Source organism: Corvus brachyrhynchos, unplaced genomic scaffold, assembly GCF_000691975.1.
Source record: "Corvus brachyrhynchos isolate BGI_N302 unplaced genomic scaffold, ASM69197v1 scaffold202, whole genome shotgun sequence".
Classification (NCBI taxonomy): Eukaryota; Metazoa; Chordata; class Aves; order Passeriformes; family Corvidae; genus Corvus; species Corvus brachyrhynchos.
In genome coordinates this window covers 4082427-4109388 of record NW_008238132.1, presented here as the reverse complement: position 1 = coordinate 4109388, position 26962 = coordinate 4082427, and the positions used below count along the sequence as shown (strand labels likewise).

The window sequence follows — 26962 nt, the reverse complement described above, 5'->3', positions numbered from 1 at the left end:
ATTATTAATGAAACTAAAATATCTTTTATCCAATTAATGATTTAGTTTAATAAAATTAGGACTTAAAATACTAATTCACTTTAAAAAGTCATAGAAGGGATTTGGGGCACTGGGGAGATTTTCTTTTTGGCTTTTCACACAGTTTCCATAACGAAAACAAACTATCCAATTTTACTTTTAATTCATTTCTTCCTGTTTCCACCTTCCAGTTCACATGCTCTTGTATAGCTATACCTGGATCAAACACAGCTCCCTAAAATAGTTGTTTCCAATGAATTTGGAAAAAGATAGTAGCAAATGACTTTAAACTTTGCACCACATTGCTTTTGTATTCAGGAGCTTTTCAATCCTCACACTAGCCTTTGAATAATCCTACAAACTGTATTTTTCCAAAGTATTTGTTCCATAGAATAAAATATTCATTGGTCACTTGGATATTTGTCCTACTAATAGCTACCATGATGTTCAGTATTTTCAATGTCTTACACAGCTGGTAGAGTTTGCCAAAATACTTCTCTTTCCAAGGGCATTCCAGTAGCTAGTGTTAATTGTTAGATAGAGCTTCCAGCAGGGATTGCAAAACTATAACTTTAAAGGATTTTAGTCCACCATGGCTATACTAGGCTTTGGAGCCTGAAGCCTTGGTCTATCTTGCTCTCCTGAAGTATCCTACAACTTTTTCCCGGCCTGCCTGTCCAGCTCTTCTGAGCGGAAACCATGGAGAGACATGCAAGGGTCTCATCTTGCCAGAAGCAGGGAAGTGATGTAAAAACATTAGTAAAGTCATGAGTGGTGTTAAACATAAATGAGGCACCAGCTTCTTCTGCCCCACTAATACAAGCAACTGGCTACAGGAAGAGTCTTCTCAAGGTCTCCAGATGGCTTCTAAATGGATTATAATTTCTGAGAAACAGACTGGACTTCTGTATGGCAGAAACAAACATTTCAAGTACATAACCTAACACTTAAAAGAGCTATGAAACCTAATGCTACAGTAGTAGAAAACAACTAGAAAACTTTTTTCTTTTTGTAAAAAATATCCATTCCACACTATACTCTAGATATAAATACAGGAATTTATACAACCAGTAAAGATTTTATACTGATAATTACCAAATGATGCTTTATCAATCACGCTGATGCTACCATTCACCTCTGAAGAGGAAGCAGAGATATTTTAAGTCCTGTCCAAACTCCTCAGCTTCCTCAAGTCATCAAAAACTTGTTCCTTTACTTAAGACAGTCAGGTACAGTTCTTGCAAACATTAAATCTTTGTAGTTAGAATAAGCAGCATCAACCCTTGATGATATGAAAATCATACCACAAAATGTACAATCCATGAAAATAGAATCAAAAATATGGGACAGCCTGTGTTATAAATGTATACAGGATGCTGCAGTTGAGAGGTACTTAAGTTATTGGGGTGAAAAAATAAATTTAGAATGACTTATTTAATCTTATTTTCTGTGTGTCTCTCTCACTTACTCATACGAGTGACAAGATGATTTCCTGGTTGTAAATAAATTGCTCCAGCTCAGTTATCCTCAACCATATAAATTCCTTGTGACTTTACCTTTCACAAAAACTTTTTACACTGCTAATTATTAATTACCAGAACAGCTGAACTCATAGGCAAGAACTTAATATTTAGGGGCACAGAGAGAGCACTGCAGAAACAGCTGTAAACACTACTAATGCAATCATAAACAGGAAGCATCAAGCAAAATGGAATCACCGTGGGGGGCTTTGTCTTACATGTCCATTATTATAACTGTTTTTAAAGTAGGACTATGGAACATCCTCTCATATTTGTTTTATATATTAATTTTCCATGACATGTGAAAAAGGTCTCCTGCCAGTCTTCCCAAAATGAAGACCAGATGCATTGAAAAACACTGATAATTTTACCCTTGAAGTAAGCCATGCTCATTATCAAGGCTTTATGACATTTTCATTAAATTAGCATGAGTGAGTTCAGTTAAAAAGTAAAATTGGCAGGTTATCTATTTCTCTACAAAAAGCATAGGAAGATATAAAATGGATGTTTATTAAGAAAAAAATCAATACCTCTCCTTTGAATTACAGTTATGCAATATTGCAGTATTAATTTCTTTGGGCAGGGATAGAGAGAGAAAGATGATTTCTATTTATTATTTACAGGAACAAGCATGTTAATTCCAGTCCCAAAACAAGAAATACTGGAATGAAATAGTGTGGGAGGGTTTTTGATCATATGCTTTACACTTTACTGCTCTTCCAAGTTCAAAGTATTTTTCTTTGAAAGAAAGAGACATTCAGGAGGAAAGAATAGTGGTTAAGGGGAGATAAATAAAAATGTATCAAAGAAAACTTGCACTTGCCATCATGTAAAAAAAAAATTGATTTTTGAACCTTCTTTTCTTTGAAGTATTGCAAAACATCTCCAACACCTACCTACAACCTTGAGTTTGCTTGATTTCATTCCGTTTCTAAGAAGAAGGCATGAGGCTTTATAAAGGCAAAACTTGTATGACCTAAATCAGAGATTGCTACAGCAATCAAATACAGGGAACTGAGAAAATCCTATTTGAAAATGACAAAACAGAAACATACATTTAGCAACCTGCTGCCATTTTAAAACATGCACTTCTCATGTTCCTTTCTCTGAGGTGTAGAGCTTTTCATCTGTATGAATAGGAGCCACTACAAAAAAATGCAGATTACTCTTCATTCCTTTCAGACTTTAATGTATACTGAACACAGAAATCATGTGTATTCGACTCGGGCAAAAAAAATTCATCCAGTAAACTTGTATAGAGATTGTCTTGATAAATCTAGCATGCTGATCAAAGGATCTTGTTTTCTAAAAAACTAACTGCTGTTAGGGATGTGTTTACACTGGTTTTGTTGAAATATTGGGATGTGTGCTTTGAAGCACTTTTTAACAGCAGGATTAAATTAGGGAGAATACAGTTCATTAAAAAATGTAGCTATTTATGTACTTAGTTCTAGGAGCTGGGACTTTTACATCAGTAAGGAAAAAAACTCAATACTTAGAATAATCATGAGAGAGTAACACTGTGTTCAAAAGCCTTCAGAAAAGCCAAATCTCTTAAACACAGTTACTACCCATGACCTCCACAGAGAACCTCTGTAAAATATTTTGAGCCTCCCTGGCAGACGCATTTGCACTTCATAGCCACCACTCGTCTAAGGCATAGAGTTGCATAAAATTTGCTTTCCTGGGCTTCTAATAAATACAGCATAAATGATGCTTACAGTTTTGCTTTTTTCTACTCATGCATTTAAAAAAAATGCTTAGGACAATCAAAGTTGAATTCTTTGGTGGTCATTTAGAAAAATGATCATTGATCAGTTGTCCTACACTGAGGTAATTTGAGGAGTGCCATGAGAAAGTCGTGCTACAAACATTTGCCCATTTTCCCTGCCTAAAAGCAGCTCCCATTTTTTAATATACCCAGCATAGACATCTACAGTGACTTGAAGAGATCCTGTTCCATAGCCCATCTTAATGCATTGCATACAGCAAGGCTGAAAGTTGTAAAGAGATTGTATCCCACAATCAGGAAAGCAAAGAAAGTTGTATGTATTATATCCTTGAATAGACCAGAAGATTAAATGTGTTTTCTACTGTAATATCAATATGCTAGAATGCTGCCACATGTTAAAATACAGTGTAGCTTATGGAGAACCAAAGAGAAAAGGAAATAAAACTTACAAAGACTTGGCAGATGTCACCTGAAAGTCATTAAAGGGGTGAATATCAAGTACATTAAAATAAAACCAAAACCAACAAACTTTCCATTGTTTGCCTAACCTTCCAATTTTTGCATATGCTTTTTATACAACAGCATGAAAATCGTATCATTTGGCAAAGGCATTTTTGTTTGTTTTTTATGGAAAACGTAAGAGCAAATAGCCATTTACTTGTTTTTTTTAACCAGAAAACCACAGAACTCCCAGAGTGGTGCCTGTTGAACCTACAGCAGCAAGAACACAAAGAACTACAATAAGATATAAATTAAACCTGTTTTGCTTCTTTTGATTTTTTTTTTCTCCAATAAAACAATGAAGAGAATAGATTTTACTTTCCAAGGTATGAGTCCCATCTACTTGCCATGGAACAGCTCCTGTCACACGCATGAGAAATGGAGGGCAAAACCAGGATGCTGTACTTGACATTGGCCCCTTTGTATGAGGAAATAAGTTTTGGTAAAAATCAAATGAAACCTTACTCTGCTGCCCATGAGGAAAACAGAAATAGATGTTAAGATCTCTTTAACGTGCAAGAAACATCAAAGCTACTTGATTAAGTAAAAGTCAAGTGTTCCTTGTGCTGCAATGATACATTGCTAGGAGCAGCAAGGAGACAGCAATTCTGTGCAAGTTTTCTGGCAGGGGGTGCAACATCATCTCATCTCAAACACTTAAGTAGGATTTTTTTTGTCGATATCTAAAAATTATTTTCCAACTAGATTAATACTTTTGTGGAAAGCTAACCAGGAAATTAAATTATGAACCTGTTTCATTTAAGTAAATTGTAAATAACCTTACAAACTCTGGTCTAGAGCAATTTCTAAACAAAGAGAGTTTTAATTGTTTTAAACTGTTTACACTCATGGATTACTATCTTGCATGTGATTCATCTTAGCATGTCTAGTGTAAAACCATAGAGTCTGGGGTTTTTTAATTTCTACAGTCTACTGATGTAGGAGTGCTGTCAAGAAACAAATTGATACCTTTTTAAAGAAATGCACACAGATGCATTTTTAAATTAATAGTTAATTAGCAACAAATAAAAGTTTACCCCACAAAAATCAAATCAGCTGCTACATTTTAAATATCTTCTTATGTATGATAAATAAAATTAAATCTTCCTTTAAGAAAATTTCATTAATCTTTAAACCTGCTTTTGAACAATAGAATAAATAAAACCATTAGTGTCTAAAAGTTCAAATATGCTACAGATGTTTAAGATAACTGAATAACTACATTAAAATGCACCATGAGAAGATTCTTTATCATTTTCCATGCAAGAAGCCAATTGATATTTTTGTGAGGTACCAGTCTTTCAAAAATTCTTATAAGTTAGTTACCTGATAAACTTTCTGTACATGATATATTTAAAAATCTTACTGTACAGTGTTTCAATCATATATAATCTGCTGAATATGGCACAAATGCTAAGTTTCCACACCCACACACCCTTTGTCGTAGAAAACATTTTAGGCATAACACAACACTGAAGAATAGAAAAGTGCCTGAAACTGAAAAGAAAAAAAAAAAAAAAAAAAGACACTCAAGTAGCAATAAATTAAATCTCATTCAAACCAATAAAAAAGTTGTTCAAGTGTTTAGAGTATCAGATGTGTCATGCAACAGAACAACAGACAATTCAGGCAGGCACACCATGCATTATAGTTTGCATTCATGGTATCACAAGGTATCTCTCCCCTCTTTTAGCATGGCCAGTGAGTGCTGGATACCTGCGGCACTGCCAGGCTCACGTGTTGAACTTTCCAAACATCCTGGTCTCCTGCACAGGAGGTTTGACAGAGCTACGCCTCGGAAGGATAACCAGATGACCTCATGCTGTACAGTGGCATCTTGCTGCAGCATAGAGAGAGGCATACTGAGCTGCATGTAAGCAAAGCAATCATTTCTTGATTATATTTTCCAGTCAGTGCAGTTCACCATCAACCAATCAATTTACCAAACTGGGCTTATCCAAACTGGCCAATTCACACACCAAGAAAATGTCTTTGCAGAATGTATCACCTTTTCCTTTTTTTTTTTGGCACAAATCCTTTCGTACTCTTTCTGCAAGTTCTTCACCACACAAGAATTCAGAGATGCTAGCCTGTACAAACACCAGTGCTTATTCTTCCATAGAGTAAACTACAACGACAGCCAAGTGCCTGCAACAGCTTTGCTTCTCCAGCAAACTTCTCTTCTCTCTTTAAGGAAAGCACCAGCATAATTACACTTCAGACAAAGGGGTGTTCTTGCCGAGCTCTTTAATTCCCTGGAGAATTCGCTTCATATGACCCACTTTCGTTATCCCCAGGTCCTGCAGAAAATTTAAAAATAGAAAAAGAAAAAAAGAGAAAAAGAAGGAAGTTTACTTTAAAAAAGGGGAAAAGAAAACCCACTGATTATGATCTATCCATGCAACAGATGTCTAGAAATGTGCTCACTGCAATCAACACTAACCAGGAAGTGTTAGCAAGAGTTGCTTTACAAAAAGACTGCTCAGAGCATACAATGAATCCCTCTCTGCCTGGCAGACAAAAAATTACTTACCTGCAACAGTGACAACCCAGGGCAATTCAATATATATCAAAAACATCTCTGGCTTAACTTCTACATACAAACACCTTTCACAATTTCTGGCAAAATAAAGAGAACAATCTCCGCCTCCTCTCTAACACAGCAATCAAATGCTTGGTAGGATGTGATGGATTATAACTTCTGTCCAGCAACGTCACTTGATCTGAGGCCCTATGATGTCTGCTTTAATCAACAAACACACATATCCCCAGTTTCTCAAGGGAAAGTGGATGTAATGGCTACAGGCATGTAGGACAACTTCCCTTTAGAGAGCAATAGAAAGAGTAAGCATTTGTTTTTCATTCCAAAAAGGTTACATCTCCTAGCATGGATGTTCCTGATTAGAGAGCTGGAAGAAAAATTCTCAGAAACATGATCGTCATATCCCAAAGGAAAATATAAAAAGCACAAGAGTAAATCTCCTTGTAGCCACCACTAAATCATTCACATCAGCTGAAATGTTTCCATTATTGGTTTCCAGACCCATGTCTATATGCAACAACAGACAAGAATTTTTCGTAGCAAACTTCTTCCAGTATTAGTAATAGCTTTAGCAGCATCCTTTTTCAATTTTGACTGGTCCAATGATCAGAGAAGCACAATGGGATGCCCAGCTGTGCTAATGATCCCCCACCACACTAACGAATTTTCACTTCAGTTTGGTGGAAATCTGCTTCCCTTATCTGTAAAACCCAGCTATGAAAAAGTCTTTAAAATGCATGTGTTGAGCAATCAGCAGAGTCAAACACTACTCAGTTGTACAAAAATCCTTATATAAATAGATTGTGGCTAAATAACTAAAAAAAAAACTTAGAAAAGTTTCACTATTTTCCTGAAATAGAAATCATTTCATTTTAATAGGAAGATTTTTCCATTACAAAGACATCAAAAAGAAAGGAGTATAATTAGGCAGCTTGAAAAAAATTTTCTCATACAGAGTGGAAAATGAAACCATATATATTACTCTGTATGTACTCTACGCAGACTGTATCTACATTTCTACAGAGACCTCAGAAAATCTGTATTCCATATTATTATAAAATGTTAGCATGTATTTAATTTTGAAAGAAAGGGGTGGTAAAATGGGCATGAATTAATTATTTTGTTATAAAGGTAGCACAGCCAAGATTAAACAGATGGTTTAATTTTCAGAGAGTCAAGACTGAATTCTGGTTATGTTAGAGAGAAAAAATACTTGGTTGTTTCTTCAGTTAAAAACTATCAGCACTATAAATAGATCGTCATCCTTCACAGAACTTTGGCACAAAGGTGTCAGCATTAAGAAGTTCAAGATTTGTCCATAAGAGCTCCCAAATCAAGTGTTGTTCATAAAACTACCTGAAAAAAACTCCTGATTTTCCACATCACATCCAATTTATATTTTATTTTCTCTAATAGTCATCTCTCTTATAAACAAATGTAGTACTAAGTTTTAAGTTAAGAGAGTTAATGTAGGTAGTAGTCAAATTCATCCTAAAATGACAGTAATATTTATAATTTTACATTTCTGTAATACTGTTCTTTTTATGTTAAACTTAATTTTCAAGTAAATCAAAACCACACATGACTACTGAAACTAATGAAATAGCCTAGTTGCTATGTGGAAGAAATTCTACATAAGGGAAAACCCATAAGGACACTTTCCAAACCACAATAAACCAGACAATTTAAAGAACTTACAAATACTTCAGAAAAAATATTTTTTCATGAGTAGAACTTCTGTTGGATAAGCAACATAGTGAGATGCTGCCAGACTTCAAAATCAGAGGAAAGAAACATTTAATGAAATTCCCATAAAACTCAGCCACTTTTCCCACCAACCTTTGTAAAGCATTTCACAACACCTTTGATTCAGAGGCAAGAGATTTTGGGTTTATTTCTGTTCCAGGTGAAGTTGCTGTAACTCATATCAGAACAGCAAGTCTCAGAGCCTCATCAAAAAATTTGGGGGACCACTTTCTGCTACACTTCCAGGGGGAAAAATCCCCAACCAGAAACGCTGAAATTTTATGCTTTTATAATAGTTTTTGTTTGGTGGAAACCAGAATTTATACTATTCTGATAGTAGATGCTATCTAGTATTCTCAGTTTACTGCTCATGCACAGAAGTTTGCTGAAATTCTCTCATCTCAGACTAAAAGGATCTGCTACATCAGCAAATCATCCATCATTCAAAGAACAAGATCCTCAAATGTCTCTGCATTTTTGTGTATGCATGGGTTTCATCATCCTCTACATAATCTGTTCATATCTATTTGATATCTAATTTAAAAAAACTCAATTTGACTAAAATACAGTTTTGAAGAAGAGACTCTGTCCAGAGTCTGAGGAAAAAAAACAGCCTTTCTTTTTTCCCAGCTATGGCCTGAGAACTACAGCATCACCTCTCCTGCTCTTCCTAACCACTGTGCCATTTCCTGGCCATTTTTTGGCCAAATGTACCACCACTAGTAAACAAGTTACATAAACACTCCTTAACAATAACATCTTCTAAATGAGAAATCTACCTTACTTACATCCCCAGTGTAAAAAGCCGTCTAGTATGTCTGAAGTCTAACAAGTCTTACAAACCTTTTCCATGAAAGAAACTTTTCAAAACATGCTACTTCAAAACACAGGATGAAGTGTCACAGTCCTCAGCACAGATTTTAGCTTGACTGGCACTGCTTATCAAGTTGATCTGTGGCATGGAAACCCTTTCTCCAAGGAAACCAACATTGCTATGGAGTTTTAAGGCGACATCATCCCCTCGTTCTACAAAATGTGTTGCAGTTCTGACTAAGTTGCATTCATAGGAACATGGTTATCAATGCTAAGAATGCCAGTATTTATTTCAGAAAAATCAGTCTAGTTTTCAACAAGTTTGCTTGTTGAATAAAGTTTAAAAAAAAGTCACACCAAGCCTTCTTTCTACAGTTTCTACAGAATAATTCACAATTCACTGCCCAGCCATTCTTCAAGCAAAGGAAAATCATATAGGTGTAAATTTCTAAGATCCCCTTAAATGAAATCAGGCATAGGAGGCTGGAGAAAGGGCATTACTGCAAGGACTGAGTGGAAAGAGGCATTCTGGTTCTTCATTAGCCAGTTGCCACACAGAGCTCCCTGAGAATGGGATTCACAAGCTATGCAGAAATTTAATTAGAGGCACCCGATTCTTCTGTCAGCATATCAATCTGTTCCAGCAATGTGTGCAAAAGGAAAAGTGTTTCATCAAATCCTTTTCCATACTGCTTTTTATCTCTACTTTTGACCACAGAAAGAAAGGTGGGCCCAGAGGATTCAATTAAAATAGGCAGCAATGTTTCCTTCTGCAGACATGAAAGGTAATAAAGGTAAATCTATTGCACATGAGTTAGGAGCTCATGAATCAATGGTGACCCCATTTAGCTTGTCAGGAAGCATGGGCCTGGCAGTGGAGGAGAGGCTGTAGACAGATTATAGCTTGCAAGAGCACTGAAGGCTCATCTGCACATCTCGATAGCCAAAGGGAGGAAAGATTCACAGGGCAGCTTGTGACGTGTTGCTCGTTTCCTGAGTACAACATCTTGGCACCAATTCAGGTTGCTGGCAGCAAACTGCAGGCTGCCTGAGCCATCTTTGATGGGCTCCCTGCAGAGACCTGCACACAATCAGCAGGATGAGTGCTAAACTCTGCTATTTAACTTCAGTGCTCTTACACAGAGTGCAAGCCATGCCCCGCCAAAAGCCTGGCCTAGCTTACAAACAGCACTGATTTGGAAGCTCTCAGCATCTGCTAACAAGCACATGGGGTGATTCTGGAGCAAGATTTTGGTTAGCTCAGGACATGCCCTTGGCAACCTGTGTAGAGCAACTCCTCGTCCTACGTGTCTCCAGGCAGCACTAGGTAGAGGAGACAGCAGGCTCTCTGTAGGCCCTCTAAGACAAGCCTTCAGATATTTCATGGTATAGACCTTTGTGATGGGGTTTTATTTACACTGAACCAGCATGAGCCTTAGCAACAGGGATAACGAGTTGATAATTATCCTGCTGCAGATATTTACCTGGTTTAAGTGCCAGTCCTCTGGGCATGCAGTCAAATTGGTACCTATAAGAAATAAGGCATGGCCAGAAGCCATGTCTAGTTCAACACTGATCTTACCCATCCATCATTTATTCCAACGAGTTGGACTTTTAAAATTTTCTTAACATCTTAGCAAACCTATGCATTGTGTGATGCTGAGTTTCTCAGTTGAATTTTAAGATTGTGCAGCACCCATTCAGAACAGGGACTTGCAACATCCATCACTGGAACACTGTGGTGGATTGCTTGGACATTTTTCTATTTCTAAATTTTTTCAGGGAGGGACTGTCCTGAAGCTGTCCCTCTCTGTCCAGAACTACTCTGAAAGAAAGGAATTTAACTTCCATGGAAAGAAGCTTAGGCAATCTAATACCGAAGAGTAAAATAATACACACCAGCCAAACAGATTATCTCAAACACAGCTGTTTTCAGAAACAGCTTTTTACTGCAACAGTCACACAATGCAAGCACTACCTTATAACACCAGGATTTCACACTGTATAAAAAAACTTTACATAAAATAACACATTTGTATGAAAATATTGTCTCTACCTGGAGACTACTGCACTGTGGCTAGAGCAATGACTTGCACTCTAAATGTAAATGTTTGCAATTTATACAATATCCTATTTCCTCTCTTATGTGCTGAAAGCAGTTGCAAAACACATTACCAAGAACTCATTACTACCTAGTTCCTGGAAAAAGTAATGTAATGAATCCCCAAGGATATAGCTGCTATTACATATAATGGATGCACTTAAGTCATTCCTGAAAACGACCAGCAAGCTTAAATAACAGCCTGAAACTGCTGGATAACATTTCTCCCTGCAAAACTTATCTATCTGACCTCAGCGGAGAAAAGTTTTACAATTTTGGAGTCAAAATAAAATACTCTTTTTTAAGAATTTATGCAGCCAAAATCAGAGGTCGGCCAGGGATGAGAAAACCTATTTTGACACACAAACACCAACACCATGTAAGCCCAATGCTGCAATTTATTAAGCTTCTTCTCTCTCTCATATCCACCATATCCAATATATACACAATAAATCATGTGGAGTAGATCAGCCCTTGCAAGAGATAGATTCAAAATTATTATGACCACCATCAACTGATCCATACTGATCATGTTTAAAGGAAACAGTGAACTCTTGAAGAAAACATTATATTACACAGATGCCAGTAAGATATCAAATGTGCTTCTCCTATGCCTTCTGACATAAACTGCAACACCATCATTCTACATAAAGTGGGAAAAAAAAAAAAAAAAGAAGGAAATTTTGGATAACACAGATATTCTTGGTTGTGAGTTCAAGTCAGCACTTCAGAAAGTCAGGCCCAAGGACAGCGCATATTAGTTTATTGCATATTTGCACAGTGTAAGCCAAGCTACAAGCAATGACAAGTGCAAGGAAAGAAGAAAAGTTTGTTGTTGTTGTTTCAAAGAAAATGGTCAATAGCAGAAAAGTAGCACAAAGGAAATACCTTAAGATCTCGCCTTTCCAGATGTAAAAGCTCAGAGCCTCGGATGTCATGGCTGATGAAGATTTCTTTGTACTCTCCCAAACTGAGCAGATCCAGCCAAGCAGCAACTTCATCTGTGCCCCATTTTTGAACTACCAAAGTTAAGAGCAAAACCCCCTTAATTTCTACATGCTCAAATGCATCACAAGCAAAGGTTAGGCCAAAGAGAGTGGAAAACAGAGTAGAATTGCCGTGCTAGCAAAGGGAAAGGTTAGAGGTGTCTTTTCCACAAAAACTGACAATTTCCTTTTTACATGCAGGTTACAGGTTAGCAGTTAACATGAGAAAGTATCTAAACAAAGTTGGGGTTCTTTGCTTTGCAGCCATGCTTTCAGCTTTACTCCTGTTTCTTCAGTAAAGCCTTTAAAACCTCATGTCCCAATAAATTCACATTAAACCAGCTTAGGATCAGTGACGCAAAGTCTAATGTTGTTCAGCTTTATGCCATTAATTTATTAGTAGTCATCCAAGGAGAGGAGAAGCCTTCAAAAACTAATTACCCTTGTAAAATTAAAATAGCAACCATACCTCAAATATAGCAATGGCAGCAAGCAAGTCCAGTTTCAATTAACAGATTCTAGTATTCTTAAGACAAAAAGTACTCTTTAAGCTACTGTGTTACACAGGCCATTAAGAAGCTCTCTGTAAAACATTGTTCTCTAAGGTTAGTTGCCCACATTAGTCCTATTAAGACCACACATATTAAAAAAATAGTTATGCTACTTATTGCTATAATTTTGCAACTTCATTCAATGCTGATCGCTTCACTTTAAAATGAAGAGAAATCTGACATCTTATCTGAAACTTACATCTGATCAACAACTGCAAGATTTTGCAGATTGTGATCAACCATTCATTTGAAAAATAAAGATGTAGAAACAGTTTTAAGACCATCTAATCACTGATTACCTCCTGGACATAATCTTAAGGAAGAAAGTTCACAAATAAAAATGGGAAGAGAGGAGAGTGGAGTTTGTTCAACTTCTAATTAAAAAATCAGTATTGACTATCATGATTTTTTGTTTGAGCTGTCTCATTTATTGAGCATATAACCCATCCAAAATTTAAGAATAACTGGTTAATTAAACCAGTGTGATAAAAACTATTTCACACCTAAAACTAACCTGAAAAACCTGAATTGGAGCTTCACAGGGAAACAATGTGTTTACCCATGGCTTGTATGCCTATGAGTAAATCGAATGTAACCACCAGCAAAGACACAGATCCTGTTGCATGATAAAACTTCTAAGTATTTTCACAGTAGTTCTTTGGTTCACTTGGAAGTATTGGGGTCCTATTGAATGCTTTCTAAATGCACTGAAAGAAATATTTATCCTAATGAAGATGCCAGTTAGCTCAGCTGCTTTTCACTTTGACTTTAGTCTTAGGTAAGTCATGTCACGCCTTACCAAAAAATCGCATAAAATCACATTTTCTGCAAATACTACTACTTTTCTTGCAAATTCAAAACACATACCAGGCTGAGGGCTGGTCTTATGTTTCTGAACTTTTTCTTTTTTAAACTTTGGCACTATACGAAACACTGTACTTCTGTTGTTTCTTTTAGCGTAATCCAGAGGGGGATCCTGCATGACAAAAGAGGCATAGTTACCTTTAATTAAGAGAAAACAACAGTTAAATAATATGCTTGTGATGTTAATTCATAGTTAATCTCAAAAAGCAAGACCCAAATTTACTTCTGTAAAGAATAATGTCAGGATTTAACTCTATACATGTTTGAATTATTAAATATAAATTAAATATACATGTTTCATTTATTCATTTAGCAGTCAAAACCTTTACATTCACAAAAGGGAACAAAACACCAAAAAAAAGCCCTAAGCTTAGAAGTTTGTTCACAGCAGACAGAAATGATCCAGCATCACTACTGAAAGTTCCTCACCAGATCATGAAAGGCTGTAACTTACCTTTCCCTATCAAAAGAAAACTAAGTTCAATAAAAATCAGGATGTATTAATCAAACTTACCTCATCATCATTTGGTTGAAAAACATAATAAAGCCAAGGAATCTCAGCAAGTTTTCTCAACTCTATTTCCACACTGTGCAAAGCATCAGACAACAGTTCTTCATGGGGAGCTTCTAACTGCTGTTCATAAACAGGCCAGAAAAATACGACTTTTAGTTTCATTGAGATTTAACATTTAAATCTAGATATCTTGTTACCACACACACAGATAACTACTTCATGGTGAGTGTCAACAAATGGTGAAGAACAAATAATCTTCCAAAATTAGACTTTCCTTCAGAGATGTGTAAGACCACCCTGCCACTACATTTAGTATGGTCCCAGTCACAAAGGGATAACTAAGACAGCTGAGACTTTTGGTGCAGACCAGTTGGACATAGCTGTCAATCTCTGTCATCCTTCACTACTCTCCTGAGTCTTTACGGAGCAAGAGTTACTTGAAAACACCACCACGAGGACACACTAGAAATGGAAACTACCAACACAAGGGAGAGGAAACCTGCTGAGAAGAGCAAGCATCTGGAAAATCTTTGTATGAAAAGTGGTGTAAAAAAATTGAGTAGATGGTAGTAAGCCTTAGTTATTTTTTGCAAATGTGTTCATATGGTAGATCACTCTCCCATGTTCAAGTAAGAGGAAATGGATCTTGTTGAAGATGCTCCTTTCCCAAAGGTCTTCCACTGGTGGTCTGATACCTGCACTTCTCATTCTAAATAGGTGAGACAGGGACCAATAGGCACTGCTGCTGGCTGAGGGTGGGAAGGACTCCCTGGCAGGAGACAAGAAGACAAGGACATCAGTAAAGACCAAAGAGGAAAAGAAAGGGGTGGCTGTTTAAAAGCATTGGGACTTCATGACCTACATTAATTTGGCTCTATTAAGACTTTGAGAACCCTACAGAGATACCTATTTCCTTTAAAACTCCAGTCTGAAAACTGTTCTGCAGCTGTTGTGTGAGTGAACCTGTGTGGAAGAGGTAAGGCAGGCAGCCAATCCTCTGAAAATATGTTTTGAGCATATATGGGATTGCTGAAATACCATTTTGAGGAAAAGAGTTGAATCCTAGACCAAGTTGCTTGGAATCATTAATAAAGCAATCTGAACATCTATTTCTCTCTTTAAAGTAAAGTAGTCCCAAAGCAGTGAAGAATATCCTTCTGAAAGGATCTAGCTCTGTTACATCCTAGTGAATGCATTTTTTAAATGGAGTTTTAAGAAAATCTTGGATCTCTAGTGCCAGAAGAAGATTTTGACATTCTTGGAGTTTGATGATAAATTACAGACCCCATTAATTTATCCTACCTAACAAAAACTTCTTTCCTTTGCTTCAGTAGTTTGCATCTGTTCCCATCTTTCAAAGAAGAGACCATCTTTGGTAAGATTTTACTGTCTAGTATAGGGATACTGGAAATATAAGCTCCCTTTGCTATCATGTTATTTTCTCTGCTAAAGCTCAGAGAATCAGGTGTCCATAAGCAGACTTCAATCTTTCTTTTGTCTTATCTTTTTTTTTTTTTTTCTTGTGTTTTCACTTCTGAGAAATTACTCAAGTCATCTATTTTCTATAAATTAACAAAGAAAAGAATTCAGTCTCTCTCAACAAGCATGTATCTAATTGCTTGATTCTCAGAAGAGAATGTTTTGCCTGGGGGAAAAAAAAATTATCATCTGATGGTGCTCCTGAAATAAAGCCAAAATAATAATTTTGGTACAGAAAGAATCAGCAATTCAGGGCAAATTCTCCTCCTACAACATCTTGGAAAATCTTATTTCCAAGATAAAAATTCACACTATGAAAGATGAAATAAAAATAAAAGATTTTTAAAATCCTTCCCTATTTAAATTTTTGATATGAAAATATTTTATTTCAGTGAGTTCAGATAACTTTATTCAGTTGAAGTGAAACACTCCATCATACGTTTCCCTTAATACATTTGAAAACTGTGCCATGTTTCAGACTGGAATGCTTTTTAAAATTAAAAAATGAAAACAGTGCATTTGGAAATTATCTAGACAAAAGACAGTATTTTTAATTTTTTCCAAACTGTATTCTAGCCATAAGCATCTGTGAGATTCCACAAGTCAGCTTCATTGTCCCATCTTGACAGTTGTAGAAGTTGTCCCTGTCCATGAAAGGGGAGTTGGAACTAGAAGATCCTTACGGTCCCATCCACCTCAAATCATTCTGCGATCTTATGATATTATCATTTCACTAAAAATTGTATTTTACCATTCGTTGTGATCTAATGCTCATACTGTTGTATGGACTTTGTTGATCACAGTTCTTACAGGAAGTGGCAGGAATCACAGACTTGTTTTATATGTATTTAAAGTTTTTTTCTCTTCCTCAGGAGCTGTAACAGCAAAACTCAATAGCCAGTAAATGGCAACCGAAGCAGCAGCTTTCCAAGTGTACTAGCTTAGTTGCTGGTTGAGGTTAAACCAAGTAGTATAAGCAACAAAGACATGATTTTACTGCTCTCAAGAGCTTTGATCATAGGAAAGAGGGATGAGGGAGAAGTGAAGAGATATGAGAGAAAGAATGTCTGTCGTTGTCAGAGAAGAATGATCCTTAGGAGAACAGTTTATGATGGGAGCGGCCGATGCATCAAGCAACATCTTACACTTCATCTGTCTCTATTTTAGCAGAACGAGGGACCAACATACAGGCAGACTCAGCACTTATAAAATACGTGGCAATAAGGTTAACCAGGGTGCCTTGTACTGTGACTGTGAAATACTGTTCTAAGGGAGCTTGATGTCAAATGAGCATAATGGACACTGCTGGAATATTATCTTGGTACGTTCCAAACAGCCCTTTTATTTAAAAAAGGGCTTGACGTAGCCTCATGAAGATATTTGCACAACCATAATGAGAAGCAGAAGTACAACATGTAAAAATTCAGAAATGGAAAAATGACTGAAATCAAGCTTGGGAGCCTGAGCAAGGGCCCAGTTCAACAACACAATGAGATCACAACCTGCTGCAGAAAAGGTAATGTTTCCATGGGAAGGGTTCCATAATAACATTATTTCCAGACTGTCTCAATAAATTTCACCAGTCCTAGTATGGCATCACCAACTTAAATGTTTTCTTCTAATTCCTTTTCCAAAATTATTTCAATTTTTGTAATTTAAAAATTTATTTTAATTCTATTTTAATTCCCCACTAAACCTGAAAGAGATGGAATTAGCAATAGCAATTTGAAAAAAAACCCAGCAGATTTTTTTCCCTTTACTTGGACAAAAACATCTAACGAACTAATTTTCCCTTTGAAAAACTGGAAAATAAAATGTGAACCTAATCTTTGACTATTTCTATAACTTAAATGATTATTAGCCTTTAGACTATATTTACTTTTGGTTACTCTAAAATAGACTCATACCATTTACCACTTGTTTAAAAAGGTATGTGAACCTGCAGTAAGTTTCATACCCTAACTCAGCTAAAGGAAAATATCCTATTAATATACATTTTTAATTACAACACTTAAATAAACAAGTTAGTAATAAATATGCTTTTGAATCTAAAGAAAATGTAACTGCTCCTACTGAGTATCTTCTTAATGTAAAACTGGACCTGCATAGAAAACCTGACATCTTTCTCTTCTTCACAATGTCATTACCGAAGTTTTCTAATTATACATCCAGATACAATTGTTGAGAAATCTTCATCATTTTAGGGACAGAAACACTTGCCAAAGAAGATGCAAAGTCTTCAAGTACTAATAGGGGTTTACTAAACACTTACCAGTTAAAGATTATAAAATACCTCCTGACAGGTATTAAAGAGTGATATTTACTTGCCCAGATTATATCTGTAGAAGCTGAGTGTATGAGTCTAAATAGCTCTCACCCCAGGCTCTCCTCAAACTCTGAAGATAATCACATAATAGTACAACAGAAGTTCTCTTAAATGCTATGTCTCTAGAAGATAAATCATCTTTTTCTAACATAGGCCTCCAAGACAGCTGAGTGTGGATCAGCCTCACAAGGATACTTATTTCTCTCCACTGACTATTAACAAGAAGAGTCCAAGCAATGACTTAGCTGTCTGAAGCAAGGCAAGATGGATGCCAGCCTAGGAGAAGATTTCAAAACTCATTCTCATCCAACCACAAAATCCTCCAGTGTAATCTTCTCCTATCAACCTTATAGATCTTTTTGCAGCGTGTCCTCACTTTGGCACCAATTTACAAAAATCAGCAATGAACAAATCACAGATAATCTGAATGAAGGAATAAAACCATGTGTTTTGTGACCTTACCAAAGAAACTCTTCCTACTAGCAGAGATTCTGTTTCATTGTGTAAGGCCTTCACATTGACAGCGATCTCCATGGCAGTGTTTCTGGTAAGGCTCTGGGGAGTAAGAAGCATAAACATTCTTTGAAGTGATGCAAGTCAGACTTAGAGTAAGTACTCTCGGTCTACAGCACAGATCTTAAGTGCCTTCTCCTAGGAGAAATACATCAGTTTAGCTTTAAACTGACAACCTGTTCAGTGCTGAGAATAGAAACCAAAAATGTGGTATCTATCTTCTGTCTTTTCCTCAACTTCATTTAGAATGACAGTAATACAATCCTGAAGATCATCAAGTGACCAACCACCATATCAATCCACATATGACAAAGGCCATCAGAAAAGTTGTGAATCTCATTTAACAATGACTGTTGATTCCAAATTTTCACCCTATCCTTAGCAGAAGTAAGCTACTAACCATACTTAAAGAAGCAAATGTCAACTAATATATTTACCATGTGTCAATTTAGGTTAGAAATGGACAGCCTCTACCTAATTAATCTTTTCTGGGTCCAATCCCTAAAAACACCCAGATTATCTAGTGTGAAGAGAGGAACCAGGAAACTCATTTCCCCTCAGCCCCTTTGCCTTCCCTGTATAGCTCTTGGATAGCAATTAAGCATGAAAATGTCTGTGAATGCATCCACAGACATGGATTATAATACAGCCCCCAAGGTACAAGCTTGTGCACCCTTGTTATATCTGATTTACTTGTACATAAATCTCTGTTCTTCCCTACCTCAGGAAACCTTGGGTTGGCTTTATTTAATGCATGTGAACATGCATTAACAGCATGAGCAAGCTCCTGCTCCAAGAGGCCATGTACTTTTGCAGCTTCACAGATCCTACAAAAACATCAAAAAAGGAGAATAATATTTCTTAATTTCTTTAAAGAATAATACTTGAGTACACAACTTCATCAGATGAGAAAGTACACAAAGATGTGTTTCACAAAACACTCTTAGAAAAATATAGTCCTTTTTAACAAAAATTGAAAGTCAAGCATCTCTTCAAGCAATATAGCACCTCATATAAATTATATCCATCACACAGATTATTTATGATGGTACAAATATTGAGATACATTTATTTGTCTTAGAACACTAATGCTATACAAAAAAAAAAAAAAGACCAAAACATGTTGCTCTATTAATTCAAATAAATTACAGAGGAAAACTCTAGCACATTACAGTAACTTACCTGAAATTATCCTAAAAACATTTACACCTCTTTCACAAGGCATATCCTTCAGATTTGGCATGAAAATTGTCTGCAACCATTTAATATTGTGGGAGGTCCAGTTGTAACTACAACCTCCAGATCATCTCAAGAACAGTAAAGGTTTTAAGCTGTCTTGGCTAAACTTCACTTTGGGTAATTGGTAAACTAAATTATTCTTCTATGTCTGCAGTATAGAGTATGTAGCTTTTCCTTTCTTATATTTTCGGTGATTTTGATTCTAAAGATAATTTGTTGTTATGATAAAATGAATAGCAGCTTTATAAAATGTTCTGATTTAAAAAAAAAAAGCTTTTCTTTATCTCAGCCCATATGAATGACTGAAGTGTCCATCCTGTTGACTTCTAGAGTTGACTTCCAGAGGGTTTTTTCCAATAATTGTATTTTTGTTTTTCCATAGAAAAAGAAGCTTCAATTTTTGCAAAGAAACTTTCCAGTTTTCATTTCTGTTGCTACTTCAGAAAGTTGGTTTTCAGACACAAAAAAGAAAAAACCAACAGAAAAACACATAAATAAAATTTTAAAAAATACTTAGGAAAAGCACACAAAAAGAAGCTGAGCCTTAAAAATAAAATCAAATTTTTAAATTGGAAAAAAACAGCTGATATAGTGGCAACAAAACAATCAAAAACCAGGGAAAATGTACACTTCTCAGTGTATGTATGAATTTGCATTAATAATTCAGTCTTGTTGTCTAGGTTACCAATCCAATTTATTAATTTTACTGTACCTGGTAATAAGTTCTTCTGCAGCTTGTGAGCATAGCTGGATCTGTGCAACTTCTTCTTCTGTAGCCAACTCAACAGCTTGCTGAGGGTACAAGGGAGATCGAATGACAGGTTTGCAGGAATCATACTTCTGTTTGTCCTCCCAAGACTTCAGGGTGTTTTCAAAGGCCTAATCAAAATGAATTACACATTCAATTCACAGTACTTGGAGTATTCTTACTCATTAAAAATTTTAGTTTTACATTTTACATAAATTTAAATTATAATTATTTTAGTTTAATTTAACAAATAAACAACTGCATGATTTAATTTTATATAAATAGTACAACCTGATTAAATAATAACTTTACATTCAAAATTTTTTAAATTTAGTATAGAGAATAAATCACTTCTGAAAGCTTTTTGCTCTATCTCTGCCCTCTTATCCTAAAAATGTGTCTTCCAAACCAATAAGAACACAAAGACAGTGATAATGGTTGGACTCAATGATCTCAGAGGTCTTTTCCAACCCAAATAATTCCAGAATTTTGTGATTCCCTAATGCAAGCACATTTTGTGTGGATAGCAAGATTGAAATCCAAAACTGATACAGCATTCAAATATTAAAAATGGTGGGGAAAAAAACCAAATTTACTAAAATAGAGTTCGAATGCCATTAACTCCACCCTAAATCCAAGATCCAGTTAGTGGATGGAGAACTGAGGGGCAGTTGTACCTTTCACACAATAATCCTAGACAAGTGTGAACTCTCCAGTGGCTTTGCAACTAGGTTCTGCTTGTGTCTCTTCTGTCTGAGACTGGCTCATGGGGGAGAGGGGGATTAGTAGGACAGAGAGATACAGGAGAGAAATCTGCAGAAAGCTATTCTGAAAAATGGACAGTGTAGAACTTTGCTATTTATCCAACTGTGCTAAAACTTCCAGTATGTGACTGGTATAACACACCTAGAGAAAAAGAAAGAAGCAGTAGAAGGGGAGGAAGGGAGGGAGGGAGGGAGGAGGGCAGGAAGGAAGGAATAGATAAAATGTTGACCATTCTTACTATATATTAATAAGAATATAGGAACAGCACTAATAAACCCAATAAAAATTAACAAAGCTTTGCCACTTACACAAAAGAATAATTCTCTATCCGGCTCATTATAGAAATTATACAACTGTAAGTAACTGTATGAATTATATAAATAGTTATAAAACATTTTTGTAAGCACTGTTTTGTTCACACTGTAACTGAAACAAATTATTACAGAAACCAATGTTATCAGTGGTAGCTCTTTCTGCAACATACTCTGTCTCGTGTTAGCATCTGAGCTCTGTTTTTGTGTATGATCTTAATAACTCCCGGGGGCTGGATCCATGCCTCTCCATCGACTTGCACTGGAACCCCTTCATCACCAAGTATGGTGATCTTTACTGACCGACACTGGAAAAGAACAAACACGTTATTTTACAGGGCAATAAATACTGGTGAGACTGACAGGCCACCTGTAATCTGTTGATTACGAGGAGCTGTGGCTTCTCTCCAGAACTGTCTCAGGAATTAAGCCCTCCTATACTTCATTCATCATTGAAGACAATTTGTTACCCACTAAAAACCAAACATTGTCAGCACTTTATTAACGTATAGAGAGGCGGTCATCAAGAGTCCTGCTACTTGCCAGAATCCCAAACTGCTGCCAACTATCCTGCGTGCTTGCAAGTAAGCAACAAACCTGAGCTATCCTGTGGTGCTGCAGTTTGATGACTCTGGACACTGCCATCTGCATGCTGCCAAATACAGCAACAACTTCTAAGATTTTATCATCAAACGATGGAGCTCCAAATATCTGTGAGGAAAAGAAAGTATTCCATTTTTGATGGCAAATCCATTGCTTAGATTGCAATGAAACACAGATTCATTTACAGATTTGTTTCCAACATTTAAATGCTCTATTATACAATAACTACACTGTCTCTCCAAAGTCACATGAGTGACCACAGACAACAGGCAAATATTATTTGAAACAGCAATGCGATAGCATATAAAGTATCTGAATGACAAGGCATATCCTTATATAGGAAGGATGGCATGTTTCAGCATTCAGATTAAAAAATGTTTTTCAAGGCAAGATGAAAGGCCAATTCAAATCTCTGCTTGGTTAATGTACTTAATATCTAAGAGGTTCTTGAAGGTAAGAGAAGTAATGCTGTCTTTTTCTTCTCAGAAGTGCTTCTATGTTTGTATAGTGAATTCTCTGGAACCCAACATCCAAGTCCACGCTCTGCTTTGTTTAACACAGCTTTGATACTGAAGACAATCTTGTTTGTGCTGTGTATAATTATCCACTGTAAATAGGAAAACCACTTCTGTATGGAACACATGTCCTCCTATGCAGCCAAGGTGCTGAATTTCCACACGCTCACATAAAGTGCAGGAAGTCTTGCCACCTGGTGTCCTGCCGGGGAATTCAGCCACAGGACAGATCTCAGGCTGGACTTCAGCTGGGTCTGGTGGGTGATACCACACTAAGGTCACTTGAAGCTTGGCCATTTCATCTTGATGTGCAATAGGGAGCAATGAGGGTGAAAAATCAGCAGGAGAAATCACTCCAGGAAGAGTTTAAAGGGTAGGGAGATAGTGCCTCTGAGCAGTACTTGGACTCCCTCACTTGGCACCTTAGGCAGAGCAAGCTGCATCAGAAACACCTGAGACCAGATGAGAAAATCCCAGTTTCTCCAGCCGACTTTTTTTTTGCAGCTTCCATGGAATTTTTTCCATTTTCTGCATGAGTATATGAACATCTTGAAAAGAACCAAGATGGTGATTATGCTATTCCATGAGAAAAAGTGTGGAGAGTTCTTGATCCAGTAACTGACATTCACAGGGCTAGTTCTGGCATGTGTTAAGAAAAAGTACTTGTAAAATTTCATTTACTCTGTGTTGCCATTTCAGCAAAAGGGCAGGAAAAACACAACCCAGTCTTCTTCTGTGTCTCTCCACCAGTAATATCTGTACTGAAAACCAATCTTTTTTTTCCTCCTTTTTTTCTTTTAAAGGCAAACCAGTCTCTATGGATCAACATTCAAATTTACTTCTTTCCTGTTGCAGGTCATGTTTCCAGACTGTCTTCTGGACACCAAAATAACATGCCTTAACAAGTCTTGCTCAAGCCAGTCAGGGTACAGATGCTCTGCCTGGCTCACTGCTAATGTTTCAGCAATAATCACAGCTGTCAAGGCAACATCTTTCATTTGTCCAGACAAGAAAAACCAGCAGCATTTCAGACCATCACCACCACCTTTCAATGAAGAGTCATTCAAGACTGCACTAAAGCAGTGAATTATGCTCCCAGCTCTGTCCAGAACAAAAATGTCATTCTGCTGCCATATCTGCTCACTAGAAGACTAATAGTAAAACTGTTCCATGACTTACACATTTGCTGTATAGCAGTATGAAAGCTAGGACAGATCTTCTCTCTCACTGAAGCAGTTCAGGGAGAAAAATAAACTCCTGAACAGGGGCTGAACAGATGTTAGAGCAGTTTTCATGGTATGACTATGAACATGGAGTATATATAAAAATTTTAGATATCCATTGCCAGATATAAACAAAATTTCCATCCTCTGACATATACCAAAAATAAGAAAAGGACACTAAAACATGTCTAAAATTCTTTTTTCACTTTTATATGTGTGTCTATATATATACACATGTATAAAACATACATATATGTATGCAATTATATATGTATTATAATATAAACAGGCAATTATATATAATAGATATTGTAATATATTATATTAAATTATGTATATTATATATATGTATGTTCGTATGTGTGTATTAAAAAATGAAAGGATAACAACTCACGAGAGACCCAAAACTTTTTGGCAAAAAAATCATGGATTGTCTACACTAAAATCACAGGCCAGTTTGCAACTACAGTTTTAGGTGATTCAGACATCACACACTAAATCAGGACATGCAGATTAGGATAATCTGCTCGTAATTACAGTTGGTGCACTGTGAGTGAAGTGGATAGAGGCAGTAACACTGTTCCAGGTTGTAAGGCATTTAGGTATCCATGTGGTGAAATGTTTCTTAGGAGTTAGGAAGAAACTAAACTTTTCTTAGGAAAGAAAAAAGGGGAAAAAGGTATCTTAAAGTATTTTAAAGGTTCATTGAAAAAAATATTCAAAAACCACTTTACTACTCCCACTAAATTATCAGTCACTAAATGCATCAGTCTTCATTTTCTGAATCACCATCCCTCACAGCAAAGCTGTTTGAAGAAGAAGAAGAAAATTAAGGTATAAACTTTGAGTGATTATCCTGTCTACCTTGCCTGTTGTTAGACTATGGCAAACAGAGGAATCTATGCTTTCAAAAACCTTTTTTACAGACGTCTGTAAAACAATATAGAGAGAAATTATTTGTGTCTCTGTTTATAAAATTAGTTTCTAAAAATATTCATAGAACCATTTAAAAAACAAAATAATTATGCTTTATTATGAACATGTCTGCTAGAATGGACATGACAGAAGACAATGGACAGCAAAACATCATGGAATATATTTTCAGTAAAAAAAAAAAACAGCAATACATTTTGAACTGAAACAGCCTCCTCAAATAAAACTTGTTATCCAATCTATATGCTAGTACTATTAAAATCAAGTGAGAAAAGCAGTTCACTATATTTATTGCTGGTTTTGCCCAGAAGGTTAAGTCTCTTAAATGCTACTTACATCATCTTCTTTGGTTCCACCCCAGAAATTAGTCCCACCAGCGTAGCTGGGAATGTTTAGCACAGCTATGCCCTGCAGGCTTGGAAGGGGGATGTACTGTCCATCACACTGTAATGGATAAAAGCTCCTTCAGTACATAAATAATATGACAAAAGTAATCAGCCATTTGTAGCACACAAAGCTTCAACAGAGCTGGCAGGGGAGAGCAGTCATTAAGAGGTCTGACACAAGACTACTCCCTCCATGCAAAGAAGCACCTGTAAAAAAAACCTCTTCTTTCCAATCTTAGCACTGATTTTTGCAGAGCTAAAAAATGTGTAGATCTACATGCTGTAGTATCTACAGCACTGGTGTTCAATGAGTCTTGAAAGAAACATTTTCACATCCCTTGTTAGGAAATTTCTTATGCACTTAGAGCATAGTCAGTCCATCAAGGATTAAAAATCTTTTTGCAGTGAAAAAAATCAATCTCCCTGAGTGCACACAGTAAGATTGCCAAGGACATAACAAAAAGATTCATTTATACATTCAGTAACTAGTCTTCCATCCTATGTCAGCGTTCCCAAAATTGCAACAGACTTGTTATTTAGTCAAGTCCATTTAACGCCAGGGGCGGTGGGGGTTGTGTCAGGAATATCCAAGAATATTTCTGGAATAGTCACAAACATGTGGTTAGCTGTCAGTGTTTGCATGTATTGCTGACTTCCTGTAAAAATAATTTCAGTCTCCTCCCAAAAGTGCAAAGACAAATCTAGGACTGACCCCACAGGTGTCACCCTGGCTGTGGATGGGAGTTGTTGATTTTGTAGATAAGAGGTCGGTCTTATGTCCAACCATTCAGTCCTTCTTTCTTACTTCTTTATCTCCCAAAACCCATAAACAACTCCATGTCCTATTCAACACAATCTTGGGATGACATAAGTCAATCTCACTTTTGGTCAAGAGTAAATTTACAGACATCAGTGAAATCACTCTTGACTTACAGCAGTACAACTGCCTGCAGAGGGGAGCTCAATGATCTCAAAGCATTCCACTGGGAGTCAAAAGTCAAATCCTCCAGCAGTGCCACAGGCATGGAATTGAAGCAAATTAGAAACACAAGGTGGTAAATTCCGGACCCAGGTGTCACTTTATGGACCATGAAGTTGCAGGTCAAGCTGCCTTTAATGAAGATTGCTGGATTACTGCACATTACCAGTCCCACAGAAGGATATTAAAATTATACAAATGAAATAGAAAATCTAAAGAAATAAGGACAAAATCTGTAGCACCTTTATCAGGAGGAGAAAGAGATGCAAATTATTTCCCAAACGTGCTTAGTGTTCTCTTTTTGTGATTTAATCTTAGGAACAAGACAGACTGTAACATTTTAATCAAGATGTGACAGTATCCAAAGTATGGTGTGATATTAATAGATGCTGCACAGCCATTTGTGTTATAGTAAAGGTCTGCCTCTAATGCCTGAATATGTGGGCATAATATACGTAATATTGTGCAAGGCAACAGTAAATATGAAATTTTTACTTCCAGAAATACTGAAAAATAATTTTGGAAAGGTCAGCAGTATTATTGAATCTTATTTGAATCCAATTCAAAAGATCCTTAAATTAGAATTCAATCTGCAGTATACATAACGTTCTTTCCCATCATTATATTTGCTAACTACTGCATAATTCCTTGATAATTACTCAATCCTTAGCTAACAGCAATCTGCTGCTACCAGACAAAATCCTCCTAAATCTCAAAGTGAGAAAGAGCTCCAGTAACCTAAAATTATTCTTTCAACTTAAAAAGTTACCCTCATACAAATACCATAAACTTCTAAATGAAATACTTAGCATGAAATAAAAAGAGAAATTATATATGTTCTCTGTCAAAATCCACCTTAGATATTCTTTGGGTGAAAATCACAGTAACCATCTTGCAGTCTTTTTCTGCATTTGGGAATCATTTATATCTCCTTTAAGTTCCTAGTACCAAGTAGAAGACTTAGATTTTATGTTAGAACTTAAAAGCCAAAGAATAACTATGTTTAGACATGTAATTTGTTGTTGCTGTAATAACACTGTGCTTCTTTTGTGTG

General features: G+C 36.3%; 1 protein-coding gene across 6 annotated transcripts in view; it reads right to left on the bottom strand.

Moving 5' to 3' along the window:
• Positions 1–185: 185 nt before the first annotated feature.
• The window catches only part of DGKH (diacylglycerol kinase eta), a 74282-nt gene continuing 47505 nt past the window's right edge, over positions 186–26962 (bottom strand). For 4 of the 6 annotated variants that reach the window (XM_008633144.2, XM_017733570.1, XM_017733572.1 and 1 more), the window contains 10 exons: positions 24880–24987; positions 21867–21980; positions 21443–21577; positions 20158–20324; positions 18928–19033; positions 18156–18248; positions 13889–14008; positions 13378–13486; positions 11862–11992; positions 186–6071 (listed from right to left, as the gene is read on the bottom strand). In XM_008633144.2, coding sequence (XP_008631366.1) covers positions 5982–6071; positions 11862–11992; positions 13378–13486; positions 13889–14008; positions 18156–18248; positions 18928–19033; positions 20158–20324; positions 21443–21577; positions 21867–21980; positions 24880–24987 — 1173 coding nt within the window. In that variant the 3' untranslated portion in view covers positions 186–5981. The remainder of the gene's footprint in view (positions 6072–11861; positions 11993–13377; positions 13487–13888; positions 14009–18155; positions 18249–18927; positions 19034–20157; positions 20325–21442; positions 21578–21866; positions 21981–24879; positions 24988–26962) is intronic. The other 2 variants (XM_017733573.1, XM_008633145.2) reach the window with 1 other exon arrangement.